This window comes from Tinamus guttatus, unplaced genomic scaffold (assembly GCF_059628265.1).
Source record: "Tinamus guttatus ecotype Peru unplaced genomic scaffold, ASM5962826v1 Tinamus_guttatus_pri_ptg000090l, whole genome shotgun sequence".
In the NCBI taxonomy this organism is placed as follows: domain Eukaryota; kingdom Metazoa; phylum Chordata; class Aves; order Tinamiformes; family Tinamidae; genus Tinamus; species Tinamus guttatus.
In genome coordinates, this window is record NW_028288624.1 from 2,780,184 (window position 1) to 2,797,870 (window position 17,687).

At 40.9% G+C, this 17,687-nt stretch overlaps 1 protein-coding gene across 1 annotated transcript in view; it reads left to right on the forward strand.

The window, feature by feature from the left end:
• PCSK2 (proprotein convertase subtilisin/kexin type 2) overlaps window positions 1-17,687 on the forward strand; it is a 91,364-nt gene that overhangs the window by 63,024 nt on the left and 10,653 nt on the right. The window contains exons 6-8 of the mRNA XM_010211387.2: window positions 2,398-2,474; window positions 9,014-9,102; window positions 11,446-11,621. Of these exons, the coding sequence (XP_010209689.2) occupies window positions 2,398-2,474; window positions 9,014-9,102; window positions 11,446-11,621 (342 nt within the window). The remainder of the gene's footprint in view (window positions 1-2,397; window positions 2,475-9,013; window positions 9,103-11,445; window positions 11,622-17,687) is intronic.

Genomic DNA, 17,687 nt, shown 5'->3' on the forward strand with positions numbered 1-17,687 from the left:
AAGCAAATAAGATAATTTGAAAGCGTGGATAATTTTTTTTAAAGCTTGTCTAAAGCAGCCTTTCCGTGACCTGACAGTTGGTAACACTGGACCAGTCACCAGTGCACAGCTCCCTCATTCTTAGAGTCAAGAACAGTTGAGAACTTCCATGAGATGCTTGTATGTCTGTTAACCTCAAAAATTAGCCACATAAGGGCCTCCTTTGAGCTAAGGTTCTCTAGGTGCAGGACTCCATTTCTTCCAGATGAGAAAAAGTACTCAGCTGACCCACTGTCAAGTTTAAATCTCTCTCATAAAATACTTCCCAAGGGGAAACATAAATTCTGACTGAACAAGGAATTGGCAGTATATTATACTCATCACACTTGTACTGAGTCAGACCATACCATAGAAAGAAAAGATCTGAAATAATTAGAGCTAAGCTCAGTTACCTGCAGTCTGCATAATATCCTAGCCTAGTGTGAGGCACTAGCATAGGAAAGTTACTCTCATCTGTGGTTAAAATCCATTTCTCCCAGAAAAGTGAACTGCTTTGTGAGGGTTACGACTGTGACCCCAGAAGGCTACGCCCGGCATCAGCTTCCTTGCCTGACAGGTACCAACCCTTGCCAGGATCTTGCCCATAAAAGTGGCTGCTAATGGATTTTTAGAGATTATAGTGACCACTGGATCAAAGACTGCACAATATGCACCTGGGATTGCCTCCAGGCTTCTAGCACACACTGCTTTATAGATTATTGGAGGAACCACCACATCTAATATCCCTTCTGGATTTACCTTCCACTAATTTATCTAGTCTCTCTATTTTTTTTTTCTTCATTTCATTCAGGCTTTTCACCTCTGCATTTCTGGGTAGTAATGAATTCTGCGTGGCTTATGGAAAAGTACTTCTTGTTTTCTGCTTCTTCTAAATTTCCCCATTGGTAATTTCTATGAGTTCCTGCTAGTCCTTTTATTATGAGAAGTGGTAAATAAAAACTCCCTGTCCGCCTTCTCTGAGCTATTCTTGATTTATAGACCATTCTGAAATCCTCCTTCTTTTCCCAGTTGAAAATCACATTCTATTTATTCCCAGCTCATACAAATCTAAGCCATTCAAAGTTCTGTATAAGCAGTTGTGATAATTAAGTGGTAAATTAAAGATTCATCAGTGTACAGTCTTAGAAGCACTGAGAATTGATGACTATAGCTGAAGTTACTGGATAATTTTAGCATCTTTAGGCTAAAAATCAGAACCATAGTTTAGCGATACTGATAGATCAATAAAAGTACTTGCAGAGGATTCAGCTATATTTGAGCTGGAGAACAGCAGCCAGTTGCGTGATAGGCATTCTGCAAATCTCTACTACATTCCTATACTGCCAAGTAGTTATTGTCTATGCTGACTAGAATGGATCAGACTTTCTCAATTTATCACTCAAAAAAATCTCTGTACTGTAAATTGAAAGATGATTAGTTTTACACTCCAAGGATCAAAAACAGTGTTGTCTCCATTTCATTCTGGCACAAGAATTTTAGGAGTTAGAGATTTTGAATCCAAAATCGAAGGACTTTGGTCCTGATGGACTGCCAGCTCCTGTACCCCAGGGAGTGAGAATCTGATGAAGGAGAATATTTTTAGGAGCAAAGCTATTCATATGCAAGTCCCAAAGTCTTCAATATTGTGCTCAATCAAGTCTCAAAATGAATACAAGTACACATTAATTAAGAATTAACATAATTCTGTTTCTTGAGTGTGGTGCTTATTAAAATATAAACTCTATGAACATACACTTGAGATGGAGCTTCAAAATATTTTAAAAGCTTAATTTGAGTCTCCCTTATTTATTTTTTTCAGTAAGAGAGAAGATGGCACTTAACTTTGTGAAACTTTCCACCTCTCAGATAAAGCATCAAAAAGTTGCTATGTTTGCTTAACTCTGTTGATGGGACAAAGTCATTAGTTATTTAGTTCAATATGAAAAGGAGAGACAAGTAATGACATTTTGAAAAGCACTCAAAAGCCACATTTTTGAAGGTGTTCGAACAACTGAAGAATGAAATGAATGTATAAAGGGATTTTCAGACATACATGCCAGTCATTAATAGACATTTCACATTTGAATTTTGAGAAATACTCTTTTTTAGGCATTGAAATGCATTTGGAGGTCAGACATTGTTTGAGCTAATGAGTACAGTAAATTATTTTTTCAAAAATAATTGGAGCCAGGACCTGCAGTCACTCATTTATAGCCTGAGTTCTCACAACGCCTCTTTATTAGCCATGTCACTTGGAAATACTAATTGTCTGCTAGTGACAGAGCACCACAGAAAACATCCTTTCCCCTCATTTGTGTTCCCCTTTGTCCAGCAGATCTGCTCTTTTGATGATTTACTGAACTTCTTTGTGTTTTCCAGAATGCCCAAGCCAGCTACGACTTCAGCAGCAATGATCCTTACCCCTACCCCCGCTATACGGATGACTGGTTTAACAGGCAAGTGGATTTTCCTTGGTTTGATGTTCACTTTAGCTCCCTTGGGAAATTGTGTCTAGTTGCCAATAATTGTGGAGTGTCTGTTTTCTGACAAATTCTGCAGTTCTCAGCACTTTCTTTCACTACTACTTGAAAATTAGAGGTTACTTATAACTTCATTTTTTAGATAAATACCTCTAGATAATGCTGAGCAGCTGACTTATGGTTTATGAAATAAGTTGCTGCTTCAGAAATGTATATTTAAGCTTTTTGCATATGATAGTACATTATTTTCTGTCGGCTGTCCTATGAGATTATGACAAACCAACTCAGTATGTATTGAATACAATTGGAACTGATTTTCCTTTTATTGTGTCCCAGTTGGTCCGATCTTTAGTTATTTGGAAAGGAATTAGGCTGGTAGGAGGTATTTTATACAGATAGGAGTCTGACAGGAATAGAATCTGGTTAAAAAAAAAAGTCTTTTCTTTTGATTGTAGAGGCAGAAAGGCAGCATGGTATAGAATGACCAGTTTTAAAACTTTTTTTTTTTTCCTTGTGATTAAGGACAATAGGTAACATTTCAGGGCTGATTCTGAGATGTTTTTAACCCACGAAGTAATTTAAGTCCATGAACAGTGGCTGGGAACCTGTTGCTTGTGGTTGAAAGCTGGAATCAACCGCTCAACAGTGTTTGTTGCTTTTTTCTCCCCGAATGATCATGACTGCTCAGGATCCTGTTCTTCTTCAGTATGTTTTGAACCTAGCCAGTTTTCAGCAGCTGAATATCTGTACCTCAAGATATGATATAAAAGGGAATAGCCCAGAATAAAAGGTTTCAAATTTTCGGAAATTCCCAAAACTCATTTTGAATGGAACAGAAACATGTATGTATATATATATTATTTTTTTTTCTGTAAAAATCTTTTATTCCCTGGTTCTTAACTGCTCCATCTAGCAAGATGTTAGGAAAGCCCAGGGTGCAAATGTAGCCATCAGGTGTGTTTATTACCTGGGTGATCTCAGCCCAGCATTTCTGGCTCTGAGATGCTCCCCATGGCCTCAAACATGTTTTACCTTAGGCTTTCAAAAGTCAATTCAGGATATTTTCAGTGAGAATTTTCAAACCTGCTTTAAATTGAAATATAATTAATTGAAATATAATTAATGTCAGCATTTACATAGCAGCAGCAGCACTGAGAACTTGAAAACTTTTACAGGCTTTTGGGCTCAGCTATAGCTTATCAAAATACCTGAAGCCTATTTGATGCAGTCTTCATCTCTAACAAATGTCTTTTGAGGGTTTTTTCCCCCCTTTTTTTTTCTTCTTTTTTAAGAAATCACATTTTAGTTCTGTAAGGGCAGCACTACAAAAATGTGGAGCAGCTCCCTCCACCTTAGACAAGGGCTTCCTGGAATGGATCCAACAGGTTTAGGAGCTGTGATGTCCTCGTTTATAGTTCTGCCATTTTTCAGCCAAAGGAAGATGCCAGGGAGATTTCTCCTTCATACCAGGAAAGTACATCTAACACTTTTAAACTGCTATGAATCCAATTAGTGAATGGAAAGTCAGAGAAAGACTTGGGCTCTGGTTTGTGAAGGCCACTACCTTTCTTGCCTTATTTATGCAAAGGATCTTTGTAGGAGAAAGGTATCACTTAGCTCTGGAGCAGTACAGAGGAAAATTAAATTTAGCTTTAGTGCATAATGCTAAGTTGTGTCTCAATAAATATGATTACGTTGCTTCCAATCATTTTATAAGGAGGTGCAGTTTATGGTCCTCACATGCTCTGCAAGGTGGTCCCAAAGTTACCTCCTGAGGTCTCTTAAAAAGACATTGAGCATTTTGGATGCAGGAAAGATTTTGTCTTCTGGCTCCCAGGTGCCTCTGGTTAACATCAGGCACCCAAGTGAAGAGCAGAGATAAGCAGTGGTCAGATGAAATTAGAGCTATTGAGTTATTGACTTGAACTATCGAGAACAGCACGATACCGGTTTTCAGTGACACTTCCTTCGGTTTCTTTTCTTGAGTTGACAGGGAGTGGTAAAAGTTGAAGCCTTGGTGTCGAATCCTAATTTGGATACCTCAGCACTCAAACATTTGGGAAGGATACTCTGGGCTTTTGGTGATTAGAAATGGCCATAGTCACAATGAAATGATTGGTCCTCTGTGTTTTATGGTGGACTAGATGATCTCTAGATGTCCCTTCCAACCTCAGCCATTCTGTGACTCTGTTCTGATACTCCAGCTGGAAGAGAAGTAGAGAGGAGGAAAAAATAAATGTAGAAATTGTTTTGTTGATCTCTTTCTTTCTTTTTTTTCAGAAAATGTTACCTAGAATGTTACCTAGAAAGCGTAACATTCTTAGTCATGGACTTTGAGGTTCCTTTGGTGAGATAGGGGATTTTCTGCCTTGCAAGGTAAATGACAGGAGCAGTACATACTTAGAAAAACGTCCCTTCCTGCCTGCACTGCTAGAGGAGGCTTTGAGATGCAAGAATTCACATGTTCTGTAGGCTGGCACAAAGAAAAACACTGTATCAAATTGTTCAGAAAATAGTTTTGACCGTATTTTTCTCTGCTTATTTCTATACTGTACAATTCATCAAGCAGATGCCCAAGGATAACCTATCCTCATAACTTCTGACTCGTGAATTTTTATTGTGAGGTTAAAGTTATGTCTGCAGGAGTCTGTCCATACCTGTGTGTAACTGCACAGGCACATCTGGGCCAAAATAGTTAAATAGGCAAATTATTCAGAGCAAGGGTCCCACTTTGCTCCATCTTCTGGCAGTGATGCATCTGTCATTGAATTTTATGCATACGGGAGGATCAGACACAAAATAGCATATCGTAATATCCCCTTTCCTATAAAGTGTATGTTTCTATGTGAGCAATTCGAGAGATTTGTGGAACAAAAAGACTGTCTATAAAGAGATGAACGAGGAGCTTTTCTGAGCTGCCAGCTGTATGTGCTGGCACATGTTCAAAGTGTTATTAGACTTCAAGAAAAAATGGAAAGGTTTTTGCATGCAGTATTACATTAACCACAGCTGCTCTGCTTATAAGCAGAGATTACCCTTCAACTTTGTGCTTTCTAAGAAAAGCACTGCTTTCTACTGCTGCAAGCAGATTGTCCTTTGCATCTAATAACTCCTGGCCTGTGAGGCCAAGCAAGGTGCTTTTGGGAAGGGAATTGGCTGGGCAGCCAGGGGGTTTATACCCGTGCTGATTGAAGTGGCTGCTTCCGCCCCACAACCCGGGGGTCAAGCGAGCATAAAGGGCATGGAATAGGTGCGCCAGGTCCGACACACGGCTCGGCTGTGAAGGGAGAAGAAGGAACCTGAACCAAGCCCAATGCCCAAGAGCAGAAGCTCTGAGTGGCTTTTTCTGTTTTTGTTTTTTTTTGTTTTTTTTTTTTTTTTGTGAGGGGAACTGCCTGTAATTTTAACTTCTGCTCCTCCTGAGTTACATCCAGGACCTTGGCACATACCATGCCCAGCAGTCCAGAGGTGCCCATATAAGTCAGGGATAGCTTGGCCTCGCTGTGTGGCTCTGTCATCTTATTGCACTCACGGACAAAGCACCGTGTCCCAGAGCACTGACATAATGAAGCTCTGCCATGATATAAATAACCAATAACGATTTCCAATTTAGCAGCCTTTATATTCTGCATATCCTCCCACCCAGATATGAGTTTGCTGGGCAAATATTACTCACTACCTTGGTAATCCGTATTCTTCAGAGTTAAAGATATCCTTTCCTTCTACTTATTATGAGTCCAAATGAGATCCCATTGAGTCAATGAAAGAAAGCTTCCAGCCAGTGGTCATTAACTGTCTAAAATCACCTGCTCCTTTCCTTCTTCCTTCTCATTTTTCAGTCAATACCATGGAAATGGCATAATAATTGATAATACTTACACATGGATTTTTTTTTTTAGCTCTTTCTACCTGCTATGTTAATATATGAGACTTAAGGAAGAGCCACAGCACTAGTGCTTGTTTTTTTTTCATGTTTGGATACCAAAAGTGACAAATTCTCCAAAGTAGTTCCCTTGTGCATGCTACACTTTCCCACTATTTGCTGTCAGGAAGTGTAAAGTTCGTAAAAGCCCCACAAATGTCTCTGTGAGTTTTGCATATTTAACTGCTGCCCAGTGCAAGAAACTGAAGATGGACATGTCATCTCAGCTATTGAGAGAGCAGCTCAGAAAAGCTCTCCACTGTGAACATCTAAAGTTCAGAATCCTGTTCCTTGCTGTCTGTAGATGCATGTCAAAGCACATGAAAAGGAAACCCACTGAAAACTGGGGCCACCATCCTTAAAAAATTTAGATAAAGAACACGTACAATAGCATCAGCAGTTGGTTTAGTAAATAGATTTCATTTTCAAAGTCAAAGGACAGGGAACTTTTCCCATTTATTTTCGTTAATTATGTTATTTAAATCAGATGAGATCACCTCTCTCACCTTATCTTTTTATGAATATTTATGTAAAATATTGCATCTAGGCAGTGCGTATGGAATAGTTGCTCTATGAACATATACGTTTAGTAGGTTTACAATTAAGCTAGTTTGTTCATAACTGAAAAATAGTTGCTTTCTATGCCCTTATTTTAAGGATTAAAATTATAGTGTGGAGGTGAACGAGTGAGAGAAAAGCTGTTATTTGTGCCTGTGACATAGGTCACTTCCTAGAAACCACAATGCCTTTATCAATGATACATGAACATGAAATAGGCCTAAATTTGAAAAGTCTGCTACTTTCCATTAATAATTCAGCTAAGTGCATTGGCACTGATTCCCACATGTTTTTTCTCTAGTATCTAAACCTTTTGCTGCAGGGACGGGTCTGCTTGCACTGGCCATTGCGAGGCCTTGTGTGCTGGGGGAGAGATTTCCTGACAAAATCTCTTGACAGGTAATGCCCAAATACAGTCTTTCCCCCTGTGAGAAGAGCTCACCTGAGAGTGTCACTGTTTTTTATGACCCAGTGTCAGATAAGACAGTTGTTGTTTTTTAACAAACCACTTACTCTGCTCCGTGGCTCATCGCTAGCCCCAGGTGAGGAGCTAATGAGTGCCTAGCAACGGGGTGATTTCTTCACCGTTCCTTGAGCGTGGGCATGAGGAAAAACCTGCTCAAGGGCTGCAAGAAATTTCTCCAGCAGCTCAATAAGGAATCTGCATCATTGTCCTCTGCCATCCTTGCAGCAGCATCTTGCTTGAGATCTTCACCCCTTCGTGGTGAAGACACTGTACATGTTTAAGACCAGGCATTTCTGTTTTGGAACTGTCTTTAGGCATACACTCTTACGAGCATTGCAGTGAAAAGAATGTCTTGTTTCCTCCTCCTCTGTTAATGCTACGCCCACTTCTGCCAATGGTGCTTAATGGGAGAGAGAAAAAAGATGATTAAAACAAAACGATCCGCTCCCTGCGGGACACTGTGCAGTCTTTATAACACAGCAGGGCTCACTGTGTGAGTCCTTAGTGCTCTAGGAGCAATGCTGCTTTCAATACACAGCATGGACTAATTTCAGCAATAGGAAAGCTCCGTATTGGTGCCAGATCCCGAACAGGTTTAACTAGTTTCTCTGCTGCTGTGTTATTTTTTTATAACTAGATCGTATTGACCGTATTTCTATCTTTTCTATGGTTTAGTTTTTATTATGAGTTCAGAGAAGGGAAAATGTGCCCTGCCTTGCTGCAGGCAGCCTTAGATCTCCTGCCAGTGTCAGGATCTCTGTGAGGAGCTGTGAAGCACTTCAGAGGTGCCGAGTCCGAGTGTTCTTGAAATATTACATGCCGGCCTCACCATAGACCCCGATGTCAGAGCAGAGACATCTCCCACTTAGGCTGAAGTGGCATCCGAGGGAGCTGTCAGCCACAGCTCCTGTCAGGAAGCAGCTCTCCCAGGGGCTAGGCCCTGGATGAGGAGGAGGATGTGTGTGCCAGGGCTCTGGCTCGCTGGGCAGCAGCCTCACTGCCAAGGAGCAGTGACCATCCCTCATGGCTCTCCTGTCGCTGCACCTCGATATCGCGCCTGCCTCCTCCCGCAGTATTTTTAATGTAGGCAGGGATGCACTCCTGGCATATGTTGGAACAGAAAATTGGACTTTTTGGGGTCTGAAATAATGGGTGTCACACTGCCAAGTGAAAACACCACAGGAATTACATGGACACTGTTTTTATTACACTATTATTCCAAGGAGCTGTTCCTGTTCTCTCATACTTGTTAACAAGGCAGGACCTGCTTGGCAGCCTGAGTTAAAAAAGAAAAGGGCTGAAAAACTTACCATTAAATGAAGCAGAAATATGCGTGTGTGCCTCAGAGCAAGCATGGTTCACACTGCAGAGAGGGGCTTGACGAGGGGGTGAGCCCATCCGAGTGCAGCCCTCCACAGGATGCCGTGGAGAGGAAATGGTTTCCTTTGGAGAGGACAGGAGGTGACTGCAATGAGGCAAACACACAACCAGGGAGATCCAGCTTGATTCAGCACATGCAGTTCTGCCTAAGCTGAAACTCACGTGGTATCTCTGTCTTCCCCTTTGCAGCCATGGGACAAGGTGTGCAGGAGAGGTATCTGCTGCAGCCAACAACAACATCTGTGGTGTGGGAGTTGCCTACAACTCCAAGGTGGCAGGTACAGTAGCGATCTGAACTGTGCATGCTCTTTGTGCTCAGTTTTTCTTATGTCAGCTCCTATTTGTATATTGATTTTGAGTGCTCCTTGCCTCCATTGTTGCAGAATCATTTGTGACAGATCTCAATATGAGGGAGGAAAAACAGATATTCCTACAGCACTTAGAAATTGTACTTGCAAATCCCATGCTGCTGTTACTCTTTCCACTGCCATCAGGCAGGTCCTGCAGCAGCATAAATCTCCGCAATATTTTTGGTTTCTGGTGTTCTAACAAGGTGGTACAAAATGGTAGAAGGGGAACAATATAAAGGGTGTGTGCTTCACATTCACATCCCATGTGTGTTGTGTGCTTGGGCTTCAAACCAGCTCTTGCCTGGAGCAGGAGACATGGCCTTACAGAGACATGGCCTTTTAGTGCATTAGGTGTGGCCTTGGGCAACATCTGCCTGCTTAGTTTGATCCCAAAGAAATCCAGGTTTTGCACTATAGAAGTGTTCTGTGATGTGAACCAAGGCACAGTAGATGGAGGTGGATACTTAAGAGATTCACTTCAGAATCATGCCCTGATCCACACTAAAACCCTGGAGTAGAGGCACCTGTTGCTTCCTGGGAATGGTTCACAGTGGATGCGTGTGGGCAGTTCTGCTCTGCTTTGCCAGTGCCTACTTTGGCCATGATGCAAGAAGAAAGGCTCCATTTCATCTATCAGCTGTGCAGAAAACCTGGAGTCTGCATGTCAGCAGGACACCAAGGCGTATTTGCTAAGTGATTACCCCTGACAGCAAGGAACTGACTCTAATGTACAGCTTGAGCACTTGGGTCTAGTTTCTTCTTGGTGTGTTTCTTCAGTAACCTCATGCACTCCTCAGAGGTGGGACATTTCAGAACATTTGCGTTCTGGCAATAAGCAGTTTTTAGAGGAACACTTGAGAATTTGGCTGGACCTCATTTCACAATTTTGAGCTGGTTGTTAAAAATTAGGGTAACAAAAAGCCTACAAATACCATACCCTTCTGTACTTGTCCACTTCCTCTCAAAATTCCCCATTGAATTTTGGAAATGCCACAGTTTTTGGAATGAGGACAGTGTGCATCTGTAGCACCACCGTGTGGACAGTAGAAAATTATAGTTTGAGCTCAGCGTCTGCTGCTGACATGTTTCAGGGTCCATATTTGCAGGTGGAGTTGGGAAGTTTCCAGCAAGGGATGCGAGGCACTGTGCGTTTTGCCTCTTGTGACTCTTTTCTGCACTAAAGTCAAAACAGATGGCCTGGGTCTACTTATGGTGTCCCCCACCTCCCCATGTTCAATCATTATTTTTGTGGTTTGAGTGCAGACTTGCATTTTTCAAGAATTCATGGGAACTTCTCACTCATTGAGTTTCACGCAGAACTTCTTGGCTCAATTAGCAGATCAGGAATATGCAATATGTCTTTCTATTTAAAATTCATACCAGTCCGTTTGGCAAATGCCCATTTTTCAGCCTCACATTTGGCTCATGGATTTTACAATGATTATAGTAAAAGCACTAGCTTCTAAATCAGGTTCCCCACTTCCATGTCCCCTGTTTTGCTCTTTCATATTTGTTTCTCTAACATCTCTGTCCTGAAGCCATTGGGAAAAGCACTAAACTTCAACTTGGGGCTATAAATGAGGTTTGAAATGTGCACTTTGTTGCTCAGGTCTCATACAAAGGCCACCAAAAGGTTGGCTGTCAGGTGAAACTGGCCTCTCTGTGGGGTATGATGGATGTGAAGGTTTGTGCTGCTCTCTGACACACACCCTGGTTTGCCCTGGTCTGGTGCTCAGAGATCTTACGAAGCTGGCATGTCCTGCGATTGCACCAAAACCCAGCTACATTTCTACTTCAACATGGGTTATAGAAAGCAGGTTTTATTATTTTTCTTCTCCTACAAATACTGGCCCTATTTTGCTATTGTCTTCATGCAGAGACACTGATATTTTTCCAGGAAATTCAGTCAGCTCAGTCTTTTTCCACCTTCTGATTAAATTTTGGAGAAGAACACAGATAAACAGAAAAGTCACTTGAGAGGTGAATTAAGTGTCAGGACATCATGAATACAAGTTAGGAAAGGAAGCTCTAATCTTTATCCCCAGCATATAAAATGCTTTCTCTTTTAGGGGCATACTGCATTGCATTGCTGTGGCTGGATTTTTAGGGGCTGGCATCCTGTTGACAAATGTACCCTGGTGAAATCTGAGTACAGAAGTGCTGAGTGAAACTGTCAGTGAACTAAAATGTTGGTAATCGGTGCAGTTATCCACATGCAGAGAATTCATCTTTTCCTGGTTAATGTATAATTTGTGTTGATTAAATCCACAGGTATCCGAATGCTGGACCAGCCATTTATGACAGATATTATTGAGGCTTCTTCTATCAGTCATATGCCTCAAGTCATAGATATCTATAGTGCTAGCTGGGGACCAACTGACAATGGGAAGACTGTGGATGGACCTAGAGAACTGACGCTGCAAGCGATGGCAGATGGTGTGAACAAGGTAACAATCCTATTAAACAAGCTGAGTAGCAGAGCAGGGTGTTATTTACACCCTTGCCCTGGCGCCCCTTACTGAGGAATCTAGCATTGCTCCAATAGATATGGCAGAACACAACAATTAGGTGATTTTTTTCAACTTTCACAGTATTATTTGCTTTCCCTGCAGATACTGGTCAAAGCCTGGTACATTGCACTGATGTTTTCTCTGCAGTACCGTGGCTTTGCTGCTGTTGTATGGGCTCAGAGTGCTCTGCTTTTCTGCATGGAACCACATCTATGTCTAGTCATCTCACATGTGCTTTTCACATAGTTTCACAGATTAAAAAGAGCTGTACTGGAGAAAATATTCCTCAGTTCAAAACATGTTTGTCATACTACTACTGATGTAACTTTGTCTGTTTTGATGTGCCATTAGTTTAATTAACCTTCTGGATTAGTAGTATCTTTCGAGTCATTTATATGTGATCATTGTTACAGCTGTGATGGCACCTGCTCAGATATCTATGGAATAATATTATTCCCCTGTAGCAAGTGAACATGTTTTTACCTATTTTCAATATCCCTTCAGAATTTTTTTCCATTAGCAGCCAGCAAGATTTTATGAAAACAGAGGCATTCCTTTAAAATAATTTGGATTTCATAGACTGGCATTTTCTGCCATTTCTGGCCAGTTCACATTCTGCAGTGTGCAAACACATGAGGTCACCAATTGCTCATTTTCCTTATTTCGATTTAAAAAAAGGGATTGATTATTATAACTCTTTAGACCACGTGGGCCAATCCCAGCTGTCAGAACACAAATGATTATGTTTGAGTGACAACATTCTTCAGTGGGAAGCATCTATGAATTGGTTTATAAAGGCCTTTTGGCAGCAGAATGGACAAAATGGATAGAGCATCTGTGCTCAGTTTTGATACCTGCTGAAACAATCTTCCTGCACAGACCTGATCTGTTTTTTGACCAGTCTGCTTGTCTAGCAGCTAGTGAGTCTTGAGCATGGTCGCTAGGGTAAGGCAAAGACAAATGTGTCCTGAGGAAGCATGTGCTCCTTGGAGAAAACACGATCAGAGGTGGTTTCGGGGAGTAAGGTGTTTCTGAAGGGCAAAGGTGGAAGATGGGGAGAACTTCCATTTGTTGGAGGAGCTGGGGAAAAAAGAAAGCAGTAAAGCTCAGAGGAAGACGCAAAAGGTTCAGAGTGGGCCTGGAGGGGAAGCACAGTGAATTAAAAAATGTCTGCTTGTCTCTGCTCTTCATATCTGGTGGCCAGGACAACCACATCTGACAAACTATAGCAGGGTTTTCATATTCAAAAGATTCTGGGGTGGTTTTGTGTGGGAGCTCTGCAATTACTCATTTTCAATCCAAATGATTTCTTCTTCTTGCTTGTGCTAGTTTCTCCCACTCTTCATCCCCACCTCCCTGAGAACAGCACATTCAGTTTACCATGTTTTGTGACACAATAATTAAATCTACTGCTTTAGTAGGTGGTAAAATATCTACGGCTTTCTCAAATTCAGAGCCTTAAATGTTTTGCCTATAATAGAAGAATTATAGGCATCCTCGTGCTCTTGCCCATTAATTTGGAAATGTGCTCCCGTAATTAAGGAAATTTTGTCACAAATTTCTAATGTCTGCTGTTTTTTGTAGTAGAAACCAAATGCTGGCTTGGTCAGTTATCTGAATTAAGTTAACACCAGCTGAGTTTCTTCTCGTGCCCTTTTATGCCCTCTGAAAGGGGTATCTGATAAGTACATGGCCAAGAAGTGAGAATCTGTCCATTCTTCGCGTTGCAGACTCTCACTCCCATCTGGTTTATTTCTGCTTATCAGTCCATCATAAAATAAAGCAAATCAATATACAACAAATACAGTATGTGACATAATGGATATGTTTTTTAACAACAACACCTTCATGTTCTGCGGTTAGTGGATATTTGTTTCTGCTTCCAGTAATGTTAGTTGGAGCAGAAGTAAACTCTGAATATTTTTTTAAAAAACATATTCCTTTACATGCAGAACTAGTCTTAAAACTGACAGAAAAGTCACTAACAACTCTGGACACCTCCTCTGTGAATGTTCAACACAGGAGAAGAGATTTTTCCCTCCTGCTCTATTGTCTTCTCATACTGACGAGTATCAGGCATGTTATTTTTTAAGGCCCTCCCTTCAAAAGTGTTTGTATTTTCTTTAAGGGATAAGTTTCAATAATAGGGTCAGAAGAGATCCTGAGATCTCTCAGGTTGAATGCTTGCTAAGGAGATACCATGGTGATGGTGATCCTTCTCTTTGGGCAGGATTGCTGTCATAGTTTTTCAGCCTAAAATGAATAGAAGAGCCTACATTATTCAAAAGGTTCTGTCAAAAAGCCACTGCAGAATTAGGCAGGAGAAGGAATAATGATTCCACCTAAGAAAGCTGGTGTTGCCAGTGAATGTAAATATATAATAGCTGCATCCCAGATACATTCTGGCATTGGATACAGGAAGGAAGACACAAGCTCCACCCCATGTGCCTCCCTTTGCATTGCAATTACAGCAGTGCAAATCTACGTTTATTATATTAATTCCAATTCCTACCATAGATGTTTTTTGGTGTATAACTTGTTATGGCTTCTTTTTGTGGAGAACAAGAGTTTCTAAAGGTATTTCAGGATTTCAGGGGTGTGTGCTCTTCGTGGTGCTTTGGAAATCAGACTTTCCTGTATTTAAAGCAAGTTTAACCAGTCTATGATATAATACCCTTCTATGTATTTTCACCTCTAAGGTCTCTGCTCCAAGTTCTCTATTGAATGTACAAATGCGAATCTAATATATTATTATTTTTCAGAATAATAAAACTCTTATTAAAAAGTCATATCTTTAATAAATGAGAGGCAAAATAAGTATGAATTCTTTTTCTCAGTCTAGGGCTGACTCTACCAGTGTGATGGTTCATGAATTAGTGATGAAGCTGAAATACTGGCAGGGAGGAAGCAGCATGCTGAGAATAAAAATGTGTTATTAAACTAAAAGAAATGCAAGAGCTCTTGCACAGAATAAGTTTAATATCTTTGCCTCTAATGTAATAAAGATAATTAATTGGGAGTGTTGCGAAGTTCTTATGGCAAATATGCAGTTAACTGAGTTCATAAGCACGGGTAACATTCACCGTGTTACCACTGTAGTGGAGAGCTCAGCTCTGAAAGCAGAAATTCTGTGACCAGAGTTTCCTCCTTCCCCCAGACTCTCATGTTTTTGCACTGTCATGTCCCTTTGAGATCCTCCTCTCCGGATCTGCTAGGGTATCTGGGGTAAGTTCACTCGAATACAGGTAGCGTGGGTATACTTAATGAAAAATTATTAGGCTTAATGAAAAATTATAAGGCTTTAGACCCTTTCCAAGCCACATATATGGTCAGCAGCAGATTATGGGGGAAAAGATGTATATTACTTTACAGCTTTCTGGAACTTTGAATCTAGAATCATAACAGCAATCAATCAGGAAGATAACTAGCTCAGGAACTAATTCTGGACATGCTCTATGGGTACATCCTGTCTTTGAAAGAATATATAGCAAATGTTTCTTGCTTGCTGTTTTATGTCATCATTCTTTCCAGCTTCAGCTCTTGGAACTTACGGGACTGCAAAGAAGTAATCAAACTAAGCTGGTCTCTATCTATAGCATTTTTAGGACATAGGATTTTTTTATTGGTTGGTTGGACTGAATTTATTTCTTGAGAATTTACCAGCTCAACCAGTTACATAACACTTTGTGCATATAGCACGTTCCATTCTTGCCTGTGCTGATACCTCTAACATATCTAACATATCTAATGTTAGATACCTCTAATATCATTTCATTAACAGCCAAGTGAGGATAGAGAAATTATGATAGAGCAATCTTCAGATTACTCGGTTCCAAAGGAAGCCTTACAAGCTCCCTTATAACTTGGGAACCATTTACTACAGTATTGCTGTTGTGTTTATGATCTGCATTATAATTCTGTGTCTTATTTATTTAAGGTAATGCAAACCTTGTTACAAGCATACACAAGGATGCTGTATATATTTGGAATTCTGGAGTTAGCCAGTTTATCCAAAGGGAGATGCTTTCACACATTTATAAAACAGCGTGATGAGCTTTTTTGCCCTGGTGATGAGATACACGACTCCTCTTTTGCTAAGAGTCAGTGTTTGGAGATCAGTCGGTGCCTGCCAGGCTGCCAGACTCATCAGTCGTGCCACATCTCAGCGAATGCATATGTGCCACTAAGAACAGGAGCCGGAGCAGATCCCAAGTGCTGCCAGTTCCTGTTTAGATCCTAGCCTCGGAAATGCTTTGGTGAGTGGGGGACCCCAGCTGTGCTGTTCTAGGCCCTTGCTACCCGTGGTTCTGTGACAAGATTAAACGTTGTCCTTTGCAAAGGTTCAAATGCCTGCTCCCTAAAGAGCAAAAAGCTGCTGCACTGTAATAGTTTGCACCAACATGGCAATATTTATAATTCCCAAATGTATTTTCTTTATTAACATGTATTTTTTTTCTAAAGAGACAAGACAATAGTTTAGCCTCAAAATGTAGATTTTTTTCTGATTCCCTAGGAATGTGTTTGCTTAATGCTCAGCAGCCATGTGCTTTTGCTTCCCAGCAGGGCTACCAGCCAGGTACCTTTGCACAGTGCTACAAGAGCTGTGAAGTTCATCACGCTGTGTGTGCGTGTCCATCACACTGTCTGGGAGCACTGCATAGAAAACACTGTCACTGTCGAACAGCAAATTTGGATGTTTAGAGTCTTTCTGCCAGTGACAGTCTCAGAACTCCTGAAAAGATCCAGAGCCAGTGTCACAAATTACCTTGAGGCACCTCCAGTATACTGTAGGCACACCATACACTAGGCTGCAGATGACTTTTCCAGCCTTTAGCCACAAGTGCTTCCCAGATGTAAAGGGCAAGCTTGAGGAAGCTGGATTTCTTTTTCTTTCTTTTTTTTTTTTTTTTTTTTTTTGTCAAATGTAACCTGTTTTTGTTTGGAAAGTGTGCACCAAGGTTCAAAACTTTGGCAAACACTGGTCTGGCACTAGATCAGAACATAATAACAACGAGAAAAGAGTCTGAGAGATGTGCCTAAAATGACGTGAAGTGAGTTAGTCCCTGCCCACTCACTTTTGCAAGAGAGTTCACTGGAAAAGTTTTCCTGCGAGTATGCTCTTCACACAAGTAGAAAACAGATAATGAAGTTTCTCAGGGATATTTTTTGCCAGTAGCACATCCCACAAGAACGCTGGAAATAGAAAACCTTCTGTTTCTGCAAAGAGAGCTTCTCCATAGCTGTCTGTGGATTGTCCAGCATATAGCCTTGACCAACGTTAATTTTAGCCTAGCTTGAAGAGGCAGGCATCTTTTAGGCTGGTGACAAATACACAGAGAATCACCTTCTGCTGTGAGTTACAGCTTCAGATGGCAGAAGTGCGGTCACCCTACTGTGCATCATGTCTTGGGGAAGTGAGCAGGTTTCAACAGAATGCTGGAGGAGATAAGTTCTTAAAATGCATTCACTCCGTTATCTTGCTAGTCTCGTCTCTTCTTTCCATATCTCCCATTAAGCTTCCTCTGGTATTTCTGGTGTATATTGCTAGAACCTTCTCCAGTCCTATTTTCCCCTTCCCAGAGCAGACAGCAGGTGGCTGCTGGTACCAGGAGTGGGATGGTTGGCATGTAGGAAGTGTTTCTTTTTTCCAGGATGACTGTCATCATCCACCCTTTAAAGTAGCAGGCAGAAATAGTTGACTTCAAGGAAACTGAATTTTCAGTAATTATCAGAGGAGTAGTAGACAGGAAAAAAGGAAGGTTAATGGGGGGCAAAGGGGAGAGAGGGAAATACATCATGGTTAAAATAAATAAATCTTTTAAAATAAATCTGGAATTATTATGTTCTTAGATTTTTTTTGCAACAGTATCTTCCTCCCTTAAAACTCTAGTGATGGATTTCAGGTCTTTGTGTGTTTTCTTAGGCTAATTTCAACAAGCTGTTTCGTAGTCATAATCTTTATTATGAAAATCTCTGTCCTGAGATGTTATATACCCCAGTGGC